General features: G+C 49.5%; 1 protein-coding gene across 1 annotated transcript in view; it reads right to left on the reverse strand.

Annotated features, from left to right (window-relative positions):
• Positions 1-2,666, reverse strand: part of Dnah2 (dynein, axonemal, heavy chain 2) — a 128,575-nt gene extending 125,909 nt beyond the window's left edge. Inside the window, exon 1 of the mRNA XM_013013124.1 lies at positions 2,501-2,666. Within this exon, the coding sequence (XP_012868578.1) occupies positions 2,501-2,666 (166 nt within the window). The remainder of the gene's footprint in view (positions 1-2,500) is intronic.
• Between the last annotated feature and the right edge of the window lie 8,906 nt (positions 2,667-11,572).

Below are 11,572 nucleotides of genomic sequence, written 5' to 3' on the forward strand. Positions count from 1 at the left end.
GGGGAGGAGGAGGGGAGGGGAGGGGAGGGGAGGAGGAGGAGGAGGAGGAAGAGGAGGAAAGGGTTTCTATTCTCACACACCCAACTTTCACCAAAAATGTGTCATAGGCCCCCCAGTTTCCAATGGATAGGCCTCAGTCCCTTGCAATTACATTTCAGTGATTTATCATAAATGCAGGACAGTTTGGGAACCTCAAGATCTCTCTGTACGAGGGTTACTGGGGCAGTTGAAAAGTTCCAGATCAAACAATAAGAAGGTGAGAGGTGGGGGAGGCACGGTTCCTTGGTGTTTGGAGGTCAATTGTTCATTTTGAAGGGCTTTTCCTTTGCTTCCAGAGAATTCTCCAAACTAAACCAAACCTCCCTCTGCCGTTCTCCCTCCTCCCCTACTCCCTTATGCACCCAGACTCTAGGAGTCAATCCATTTTAATTTGCTTTCAACTCAGCACTTAAGAATTCAGAGGAGGCTGGGAGATCTCAAGAGGTTGAGATTTGCAGATCCCAGCGTGAAGCCAGCCTGAGCAGACAAACTGGATAGACTTTTGTCTCCAATGAACCAGCAAAAAGCTGACAGTGGAGCTGTGGCTCCACAGATGCCAGCCTTGAGTGAAAAAGCGAAGAAAACTCTGACCCTGAGTTCAAACTCCATTACTGGCACCAAAAAGAAAAAGAAAATTGGGGGAGGGGAAGGAACTTAGAAGAAATAGTGTTGCACATCTCTCTCTCTCTCTCTCTCTCTTTCTCTCTCTTTGTTGGCCATGGGACTTGAAAGACAGGGCCCAGACACATAGTTCAGGTCCCACAATCGACCAAAAAAAAAAAAGCATCTGACTAGTAAGTTCAAAGACAAGTTCAAACCTTAGGGCTAACCAAAAAATAAAAAAGAAAGAAAAAGAAAAGGTGGGGCTCCAGGGGCTCATGCCTATATTCCTAGCTACTCAGGAGGCTGGGATCTTTCCAGGCAAAAAAGTCTGCGAGACTCTTATCTCCAATAAATGGCCAGAAAACCGAAAGTGGCACTTTGGCTCAAGTGGTAGAGCACTTGCCTTGAGCTGAAGAGCTGAGGGTCAAAGCCAAGGCTCAGAGTTCAAGCCCAACAACAACAAAAAAGTCAAGAAAAGTAAACACCTGGAAGCCAGCCTATGCTACACAGCAAGAGCCATCTCATATATATTAAAGGGGGTTCTAGAGGTGTATGAGGCCCCATGGTAGAACACTTGCTTATAGTGTACTCAGACCCTGGGTCTCAATTTCCAAAATACAGAAGATAATACATCCAGGGAAATAAATACAGGGCAAGCCTAGGATGTAGCTCAAGAGCACTTGCCCTGGATTCAATCTTCAACATTGAAAGAAAAAAGGGAGGGAGTTGGGTGTAGGACACTTTTCTAGCACAAAGCACTCAGTTCAAACCCCACTACAGGACCAAAAAAAAAAATTATATATATATATATATATATATATATATATATATATATATATATGGAGGGGAGGGGAGGATGAAGATTCTAGTTCTATCCTTGACAGGACATTAGTAGTGTCAAGGAGGCCCCTATCAAAGGTCAGGTTTACACGCCGCCCCGCAGTTCTATCCACCCTGGCCACTGAACTAAAGGAAAGCACCTGACAGCAATGACTAAATAAATACCAAATAAAACCTTCCAACCCTGCTGGCTCCAGGATCAAAAACCATAAGAGGCAGCCTCTTTAAATTCTTTGCTCCCTCTTTCTAGATTTCTATTCCTGTCACCCTGAACCTGAACCTCCACAGTCTACCAAGTCCCTGCCAAAATGAGGGCGGAGATACAGGAGCCTTCAACAGATGGTAGAAAGCATCAGCCGGGCTTAGGATTCAAAGGGTGGCAAAGCAGGCTGAGTCTCCATGGTGATGAGCTTAATGGGAGAAAAACATTATTTGTTTTGCCACCCAGGGTGAAAATGGGAAAAAGGAAGAGATCAAACCCTCTGCAGTGGGGTGGGAACAACCAGAACACTTGAAATAAGGAGGAAGAGGCTAGAGAAAGGATCGGTGCCTTGGTGGGAAATTCTAAGACAGAATAAATATGAGGCTAGCCAGGAGGAAGACACAAAGAGCAGTAGGGCTGAGGTTCTGCTGACCCCTCATGGCTGGGGTGTCATGTAGTCCCTACCTTTTGTCCCTAAAACAAGAGAACCAGTTTTCCTGCCCTAAGACCATTCTAAAATACATTCTGCCTCCAAGCCCGCCATTCCCCCACCTTCCTTGTGTGTGTGTGTGTGTGTGTGTGTACAAGTCCTGGGGCTTGAACTCAGAGCCTGGGCACTGTCCCTGAGCTTTATTTGCTCAAAGCTAGTGCTTTACCACTTGAGCCAGTGCCAATTCTGGCTTTTTCTGTTTATGTGGTACTGAGGAATTGAACCCAGGGCTTCATGTGCTAGGCAAGCACTCTACCACCAAGCCACATTCCCAGCCCTACCTACCTTCCATTTCCAAAGTCTCTTCTACCCCATGGAGTACTCACCAGGCTCCTCCTTGATGGTCTCAGGCTCTTCCTCTACCTCAACGACTGGCAGGACATTCTCAATAGGCCTAACCTGTGGGGGCTGAACAACTCGCCCCACACGGCCACCCCGGGCACCTCCCCGGCGGCTCCCTGGTTTCCGCTTCTTGTCAGGTTTGTTGGACATTGTGTAGGCAAAACCTGCAGGTACATAGGAGTACACAGGAGTCCATTACCCAATTTTGCCCCTAATCCAGAATCCCTTTTAGATTCAAGAATTGAGGGAGACTTTCAATATAATTGTGTGTGTGTGTGTGTGTGTGTGTGTGTGTGTGTGTGGTAGTGGGGCTTGAACTCAGCCTGAGTGCTGTCCTTCAGCTCTTCAGCCCAAAGTAAGCGCTCTACCACTTGAGCCACAGTACTACTTCTGGTTTTCTGGTGGTTAATTGGATATACAAGTCTCATGGACTTTCCTGCCTGGGCTGGCTTTGAACCATGATCCTCAGATCTCACCTCTTGAGTAGCTAGGATGACAGTCGTGAGCCACAAGTACCCGGCCAATGTAATTATCTTTGAGGGGAGAGGGAGGGTACCTATTTCTTGCTCAGTACTAGGGGCCTGTACTCATTAGGGCCTTTGCATGCTGGGGGTGTAGCTCAGTGGTAGAACACTTGCTTAGCAGATACAAAACTCTGAGTTAGATTCCTAGTACTACAAAAGAAAGGAAGGAAGGAAGGAAGAAAGAAACAAACAAAGAAACAAAGAAAGAGAAAGGAAGGAAGGACAGAAGGAAGGAAGAACAAAAGAGGGGTCTTGGAATCCTCACTTTTTTCACTAGGGTGTCCCACTTTCTTCAAAGTTGGATGCTGGTGGCTCATGCCTGTAATCCTAGCAGTTCAAAGCCAGCCCAGGAAGAGAAGTCCATGAGACTCTTATGTCCAATTAACCACCAGAAAACTGGAATTGGCGCTGTGGCCCAAGTGGTAGAGTGCTAGCCTTGAGCTGAAGAGCTGAGGGACAGCACCCAGGCCCAGACATCAAGACCAGGACAGACAAAAAAAAAAAAGAACTCTACTTCAGGTTTGGAGTGTGGCTCAAGTAGTAGAGGTTCCCTTTAGTATGACAAAGTCCTGTGTTCAAACCCCAGTGCTCCAAGAAGATGAAGTAAAAGGAAGAGGAACAGAAGCAGAAGCAGAAGCAGGAGACAAAAAGTGGCTTGGAAAATTTAAGATGATCAGGGGGGAAAAAAATCTTCCAAGCTGAAGTATAGACAGTCAAACCTTTAGCCACTCTATCTTACAGGGCCCTAGGTAAGAGAAGGTCCACAGAAGGTGACTTTCCTATATACCTCATTTCCTCCCAGTTTAATGAAAAAAACCCTTCACTTACCCAGCTCAGAGTGTTAAGTACCCCAGAAAAGCATCAAACTGGGGCTGGGAAGGTGGCTCAGTGGCCTCAGTGGCAGAGCGCTTGCCTTGCATGCATGAGGCCCTGGGTTCGATTCCTCAGCACCACATAAGCAAAATGAAAAAAGCCAGAAGTGGCGCTGTGGCTCAAGTGGTAGAGTGCAACCCTTGAACTGAAGAGCTGAGGGACAGCGCCCAGGCCCAGAGTTCAGGCTCCAGGACTGGACCCCCCCACACACCAAAAAAAAAGTAAAGAAAAAAAGAAAAGCATCAAACTGGGGGGAGGCCCCACTCAATGTGTGAATTCAAAAGTGACTACGTTTATCAGGGCACCGAGTAAGGGTTGCACTAAAATCTGAACAGCAGAATGGAAGAGTGGAACTGTGGCTTAAGTGGCAGAGTGCTTGCAAAGCCAGCTTGAGAACCTGAGTTTAAATCTCAGCAACACCAAAAAAGAAATGAAGGGGCAGGACTCTGGTTTTGTGTGTTACAAGGGTTTCTTATCAGTTAGCTGAGTCTGGGTTAACTGATCAGAAAGATTAAGAACATTTGATTTCAAATGCTTTGAGAATAGACTGGGAAGCCTGAAGGACATTAGTTCTCTGTTAATAAATTTCACATTGTGTTATGGGGACAAGGAAATAAGGGCATGAGGAAGGCCCAATGGTGCCTCTCAGAAAAGTAGGATGGCTGAAAGTTGGCAGGTGTTGAGAATCCCCAAGGGCCATGTTGGACTGCCGGGCATTCCTTCTTTCTTCAGCTATAAACTTGACAGCCACCTGTAGCTTTCCTTCCTCATCCCTACAGGCTGCTACAGGCATTGATCATAGGTTATGAAATTTCAGACTTGAAGGATTTGTACTTTGCTCCAAGGAAAAACGTTCTGTTAGGTCAACAAATCAATAAAACCAACTACAGCAACGCGGCTTCTTCCATCAACCTCCAGGGAAGCAGCAGGCTGCGCTGCGGCTCCGAGTGGAGCCTGGGGAGCCTTAGCCATGGGACTGACTTCCAACCGTGATCCCACACCCCGGGCCGCCGGCCTGGTGCTCACTATCACGGGGCAGGACCTCGGGGTTACCCGTGGGCCAGTGTCCCCCTTATAGTTGCTTTCTCCACACCACTGGCCCCTCTTCTTCACCGTACCCCTAAATACTCCTTCTCCTTCCTCTTCCCTCAAAGCTGCCTCTCCCCCCATCTCCTCTCTTTTCCACTAAATGCCCCAGACCCCCCAAATTACCCTTTCTCCCTGGCTCTTCCCAACCCCACGTCCTGCACACCCAGCTGCCCTCTCTCCCCAACCACCATCCCTTCCTAGGCTGCCACGACTGCCACTAGTGCCCAGCATGACTTCCTTCCTTCCCTCTACCCCGACACACACCTCACAGCCACGCCGACCCTGTCCTCCCGTGGGCAACCGTTGAGCCACACCAACTAAGAAGTTGCCCTGCGTGGCCTTCCGCCCCACCCCCACCCGCACGCGTCGCTATGGCAACCCCGGGCAGGGCCGGGTGAGTGGCAGGTCCGTGGAGCCCGCCGCCACTGCGCAGGCGCGTGGACGAACTCCTGCACGGCTTTCCCATCCCTCGCGTGTTCTCCCCCGCGTGGACCCGGGACGAGAGGGGTGGTGGGGACCTAAGCAGAAAGTGACGGCGGGAGGGGAGGGGAGGGGGGGTATGGATGTGCGGGACCACGCTGGAAGGGCTGGGACGGGAAAGAGTTGGCCACAGTCCCGAAGGGCATTGAGAACACACGGGTGCCCCCACGCCCGACCCTCGGCTCCAGCCCGAACTGCACCAGGAGATGGCGCCCGGCGTCCCGCGGGGGAGACTGGCTCGCCTTCTGGAAGGTGCTCCAGGATTTCCAAGCAGCCGTGGCTGCAGCTGGGTCCGGGAGAAAAACCGGGGCTGGAGCACCCCTGCCCTTCGGCTCGAGTACCCCCTTCGGGGTCCGGACTGGGGTCTTGGATTGAGGGGCCGCGGGGCAGGGAGGGAGGGAAGTCTGGAACTGGAGTTTGGGGGATCTGAGGATTGGCTTTGAAAAGCCTGGCTGGTGGAGGGGGGGGGGGGGGGGGGGCGAGCGGGAGGCGGAGACTCCCTGGGGAAGGTGACCGGGCCGGGGAGGGGCTTCGCTCTCCATAGGAACAAAGGCTGCGTCCAGTGGACGCGAGGGGCGAGGGACTTGGAGACCGGGTAGACTTTGGGGGGCGCTGCGGGCCGGGGCGCCGGGAGGCGCATGCAAGACTGAGCTGTACCTGTGGTCAGGAGAGGCTTTGGGGAGACGTGGGAAATACCGGGAGGAAGCAGAATGGGGGGGGGGGGGAGGAGTAAGGAGGCGCCCTCCCCTCTTCCATCAATAGTGCCTAATTAAGACAAAGCCAGCAGCGAGCCCTCTGATTGCATTTCCATGAGGAGCTAAATTGATGACATTTTCTTTGCTGGATGAAGGGAGGAGAAGCTGGCAACGCCGTTCCCCCCTTTTTTTTCCGGTCGGTTATCACACACCTGACAGGTCTCCAAAATGCCAGTCTAGCACTATCAGACTATCAGGCATGGCAATCTCTGGTACTACGGATGGGTGGGTGAATTAAAAGCACACCCCGAGCCAACCCTGACCTCACCAATCCCACCTACACCATTTTTATTTCTAAAATTGACAGACCCCTGCCTTGCCCTCACCACCTCCGCGGTGATTATCCTTCAGGTGAGTTTCTAGACTGATTTGTGGCCTCCTGCTCAGCCCAGATTCCTGTTGCTGAGAGCAGGAATTGAAGGGAAAAGAGGTCACGCCAAACCAGCTGCCTAACACACAGGCCTACGATGGGCCTTGTGGATGATCCTCTAATCAGGTGGCAGAGAGGTGATGTGACTAATTGATCAGGAACCCCCCCCCCAGCAGAAGTCCAGAAGGAATAAAAATCTGAGGAGAGGCTTGGGAAGGGGAGCCTCAAAGGCAGGTTGGAGAATCCCTCAGGGAAAGGAACTTTGTAGAGACCCCATTTTCTTTTCTGACTTCTCCCTCAACCATGGCTGTGCCTAGGGAGCCCAGCCCCCCACATTATGCTAAATAGGTAATCAAACATCTCGCTTTGCTAATTACTGCTCAATCCGATTAAACGATGCTGAAGCTCATCAACAGAGGTGGAGGTAGGGGGAAAGGAATAGAAGGTAGGAGGGGGGGACAGCAACAGCTGTGATGGAGGGGGCTTGTCCCCAGGGACTCTAGGGGACAGCTGAGAAACAAGGGTAGCAAGACTGAGCACATCCCAATGGTAAGGGGCACAACGCTTGTGTCATGGAGACCCTTAGCCTTGAACATCCTCCTGGCCACAGGTTCATCTCTCCTCCCCAAATATTCATCGCTCTCAGAACCCAGGCATCAGGCCATTCCCACAGCTCCCTACACACACCCCTGTCCCAGATTTAATAAGTTCTGTTCTCTCACTGTCAATATTTGATTTCTCAGAGCCATCTCCACGGAGAAGGGGATGGGGGGGGCTCTCCCCTCTTCCCCCCTACCTTGGTCTTCTTTGGCCCACCCCTGGTCTCTTTGTGTCCCCAAACTTCTCTTAACTTACTGACTTAATGAAATGATATTAAAGTCTTAAGCAACTCCAAAAAAGAATGGTTGTTATGGTGAAGGGAGTGGGCAGGACGCCTGGGTCCCTGAGGGGAGCAAGAGCTGTGGAGGGGGGAGAAGGAGTCAGAGGCTGGGGTCTAGAGGCTCCAATCCCCAATGGTGAGGAGCAAATTTGGGGGAAAGTTGGGGTGCTAGACTTCTACTTCATGGTAGGAAGCAGGAACTGAGGATTGGGTGCTAGGAAGAGGAGGAGGAGGTAGAAAGGATATTTAGGGGGTGAGGTCTTGGTTTGTTGTCCAGAGGATCCATCCTAATGGAGAGGCAGTCTGGGGGGGGCAGGGCCTCTGTGCCAGCAACCTCCCTGGCTAACTGTGCCTCCGGCTGGTCCCGTGAGAACCAGAGTGGATTCCTCCACAGCCCTGACTCATTCCTCTTCTCTTCTCCCCCGCCCCTCAGCAGCCCCCCACAGGTGATTTGTAGCTGATGTCTCCACAATGACAGTAATTCCATGACATGAACAACTGAAGGCTTCCAGAGAGTAGAGAACAGAGGCCAAGGATAAGAAGCCAAATACCACCCCCAGCTCCCTGACCCATCCTCATCTCACTCCCCTGGGGACCCTGGCCCAGCCCCAGTCCCCTTGGGGTGGTGAGAATGAAGGGACATTTGGCTGGGCCTGATTGATGAGGGAGGAGGCAGCCCCCGGGCACTGTGGCTGCTGTTTGCTGAGCACACAGATTCCTCCCCACTTACCAGCTGCTGCCCCCTGAGGCTGCTTGGACCCCACACATACACATACACACACACACACACACACACACTCCATCAGCCACTGCTATTGGGGGAGAACTTCTGCTGTAGTCTCAGGAAGAAGGAGAATCAGGATATTGATCTCTTTGATTACGTATAAGAATGGGGGGTCTGCCGGGCGCTGGTGGCTCACACCTGTAATCCTAGCTACTCAGGAGGCTGAGATCTGAGGATCGAGGTTCAAAGCCAGCCCGGGCAGGAGAGACCATGAGACTCCTATCTCCAATAAACCACCAGAAAACCGGAAGTGGCGCTGTGGCTCAAGTGGTAGAGCGCTCGCCTTGAGCTGAAGAGCTGAGGGACAGCGTCCAGGCCCAGAGTTCAGGCCCCACGACCGACAAAAAAAAAAAAAAAAAAGAATGGGGAGTCTAACAACAAATCCTCAAAGAAACAACTGCCCAACAAATAAGTGGGCTAAAGACTTAAAGAGAGACTTCTCTGAAGAGGAAAGAAGAATGGCCAATAGACACATGAAGAAATGCTCAACCTCTGTAGCCATAAAAGAAATGCAAATCAAAACAACATTGAGATTCCACCTCACCCCAGTTAGAATGGCTATAATCAAGAACTCTAATAACAACAGATGCTGGAGGGGATGTGGCCAAAAGGGAACCCTACTACATTGTTGATGGGAGTGTCAACTTGTTCAACCACTTTGGAAAGTAGTAAGAAGGTTCCTCAAAAGACTTCACATAGAGCTCTCCTATGACCCAGCAATCCCACTTTTGGTCATTTACCCAAATGATCACAAACAAGACCATACTAAAGCTACCAGCACAACTATGTTTATTGCAGCATTATTTACCATAGCTAAGATATGGAATCAACCCAGATCCCCGTCAGTAGATGAATAGATCAAGAAAATGTGGTATATATACACAATGGAATTCTATGCCTCCATCAGAAAGAATGGCATTGTCCTATTTGTTAGGAAATGGAAAGACTTGGAAAAATTATATTAAGTGAAGTAAGCCAGGCCAAAGAAACATAGGTTCCCATGGTTTCCCTTATTTGCAATAACTAGTATATGTCTGAGACAAGCAGAATCGGTCAGGTAAGTTGATGTTAGGCAAAATGAACCCCAAGATAAGGACTCAAATATTTTTTCTGTCTTGCTATTGTTTCTAATATATTTATAAGATACTTCTTTATTGCTTTGTATGTCCCTCCCCCACGGTATAACCCCTGTTTTCACTGTATTTGATGTTGGTATAATTTGTGGAGGGGAAGGGAAAAAACAAATTGTTTAAATAGGGATACAGGTGGACCCATTGCAACAATGAGATGTACAAGTCATTATGTTGAAAAACGAACTTTACAACTATGGTGTGGGTGGGGGGAAGATGGGAAGGGATGGGAAGGGGAAACAAAGGAGGAGGCAACAATGCTTGATAAGAAATGTACTCATGGGGGCTGGGAAGGTGGCTCAGAGGTAGAGCGCTTGCCTTGCATGCATGAGGCCCTGGGTTCGATTCCTCAGCATCACATAAGCAAAAAGAAAAAAAGCTGGAAGTGGTGCTGTGGCTCAAGTGGTAGAGCGCTAGCCTTGAGCTGAAGAGCTGAGGGACAGCGCCCAGGCCCAGAGTTCAGGCCCCATGACCGGACCACCACCCCCCAAAAAAAAGAAATGTACTCATTACCTTGCCCATGTAATTGTAACCCCTCTGTACGGTATTTTCACAATTAAAAAAAAAAAGAATGGGGGTCTACAGCCATACCACCCTGAATGTGCCTGATCTCATCTGAAGAATAGGGGTACCTGAGGCCTAGTCCCCCTGAGAACTTCCTCCTGGACTCTAATTGCCCTGCCACCAAGCACACATCATTGACACTGTCCAGTTTTTATCATTGCCATTTACCCTGAGTCCTTTTTGTAGCCCCTACCTACTGCTCTAGCCCACCAGCCAATCCCTGCTTCTAAACCACCCTGCAAACTTCCCCCAGCTGCTTTCAGCCCTTGAACCTCTCCCCCAGGAACGGGGAGCCTCTTGTCCATGAATACCCACATAGCACTTTAAGAAGCTTCATGGTTTTTTGGTTTGGTTTTGCTTTTTCATTTTAATGGAATTTCTAGATTTGATTTGATACCAACCATTCCCCATCAGAAATTCCTGCTGTGGGGGCTGGGAAGATGGCTCAGTGGTAGAGTGCTTGCCTTGCATGCCTGAGGCCCTGGATTCAATTCTTCAGCACCACATAAGCAAAATGAAAAAAGCTGGAAGTGGCGCTGTGGCTCAAGTGGTTGAGCTGAAGAGCTGAGGGACAGCACCCAGGCCCAGAGTTCAGGCCCCACAACCGGACCCAAAAAAAAAAAAAAAAAGAAATTCCTGCTGCAAACTCTCACCCCATTCTTCTATCCTTAAAACCCCCAATACAGCCAGGTGTCTGCGGCTCATGCCTATAATCCTAACTACTCAAGAGTCTGAGATCTGAGGATCATTATTCAAAGCCAACCCCCAGGAGGAAAGTCCAGGAAACTCTTCTCTTTAATTAACCACCATAAAGCCAGAAGTACAGGTATGGCTCAAGTTGCCAGCCTTGAATGAAAAAAACTAAGGGACAGTGTCTAGTACCAACATACACACACACACACACACCCCATTTGTATTCCTCAGTTGTTTTTGTTTGAAAGGATGGCAAAGTCTACACACTTTTGTAGGCAGCGCAGGTCCCAGGTATCTTTTTCCATGTGGCGGAAGGGCAGCATTACATTCATATGGCCCAAACCTCTCAGTTCCACTCTTCTTGCCTGTGCTAGACTTTTGTGTCATAACCCCCCAAAACCTAGGACATCATCTTTGTCCTCTCAGAATTTAAACATAATTGAGATAAGCAAGGAATGTACATGTACCCGAGAACTAAAGGGAGAAAAATGGAAGTCTGTGTAAGATTAGCCTCTTCAAAGTGAATTGTAGAACCTAAGTGATGTACTCCCCCATAGGCTGGGACTAGGGAAGGACAGACACAGCTGGATTATATGTATGGGTTGAGGTCCTTCTTGCTATTCTCTATTCTGCTTCCCGTTATACCTTTTCCCACAGTACCTGCTTAGTTCAAAGATACATGTTACTACTCTCCCTCCTCTTGTTCTGTGGTTTTGCTTTGATAGTTTTGTGTGTGTGTGTGTGTATGTGTGTGTGTGTGTGTGAGTGTGTGTGTGTACCAGTATTGGGGCTTGAACTCAGGGCTTCATTCTCTCACTTAGCTTTTTCCGCTCAAGGCTAATGCTCTATCATTTGAGCCACAACCTCTACTTGCAACTTTATGCTGATTAATTGAAGATAACTCTCAACAGACT

Source organism: Dipodomys ordii, unplaced genomic scaffold (genome assembly GCF_000151885.1).
Source record: "Dipodomys ordii isolate 6190 unplaced genomic scaffold, Dord_2.0 Scaffold19, whole genome shotgun sequence".
In the NCBI taxonomy this organism is placed as follows: Eukaryota; Metazoa; Chordata; class Mammalia; order Rodentia; family Heteromyidae; genus Dipodomys; species Dipodomys ordii.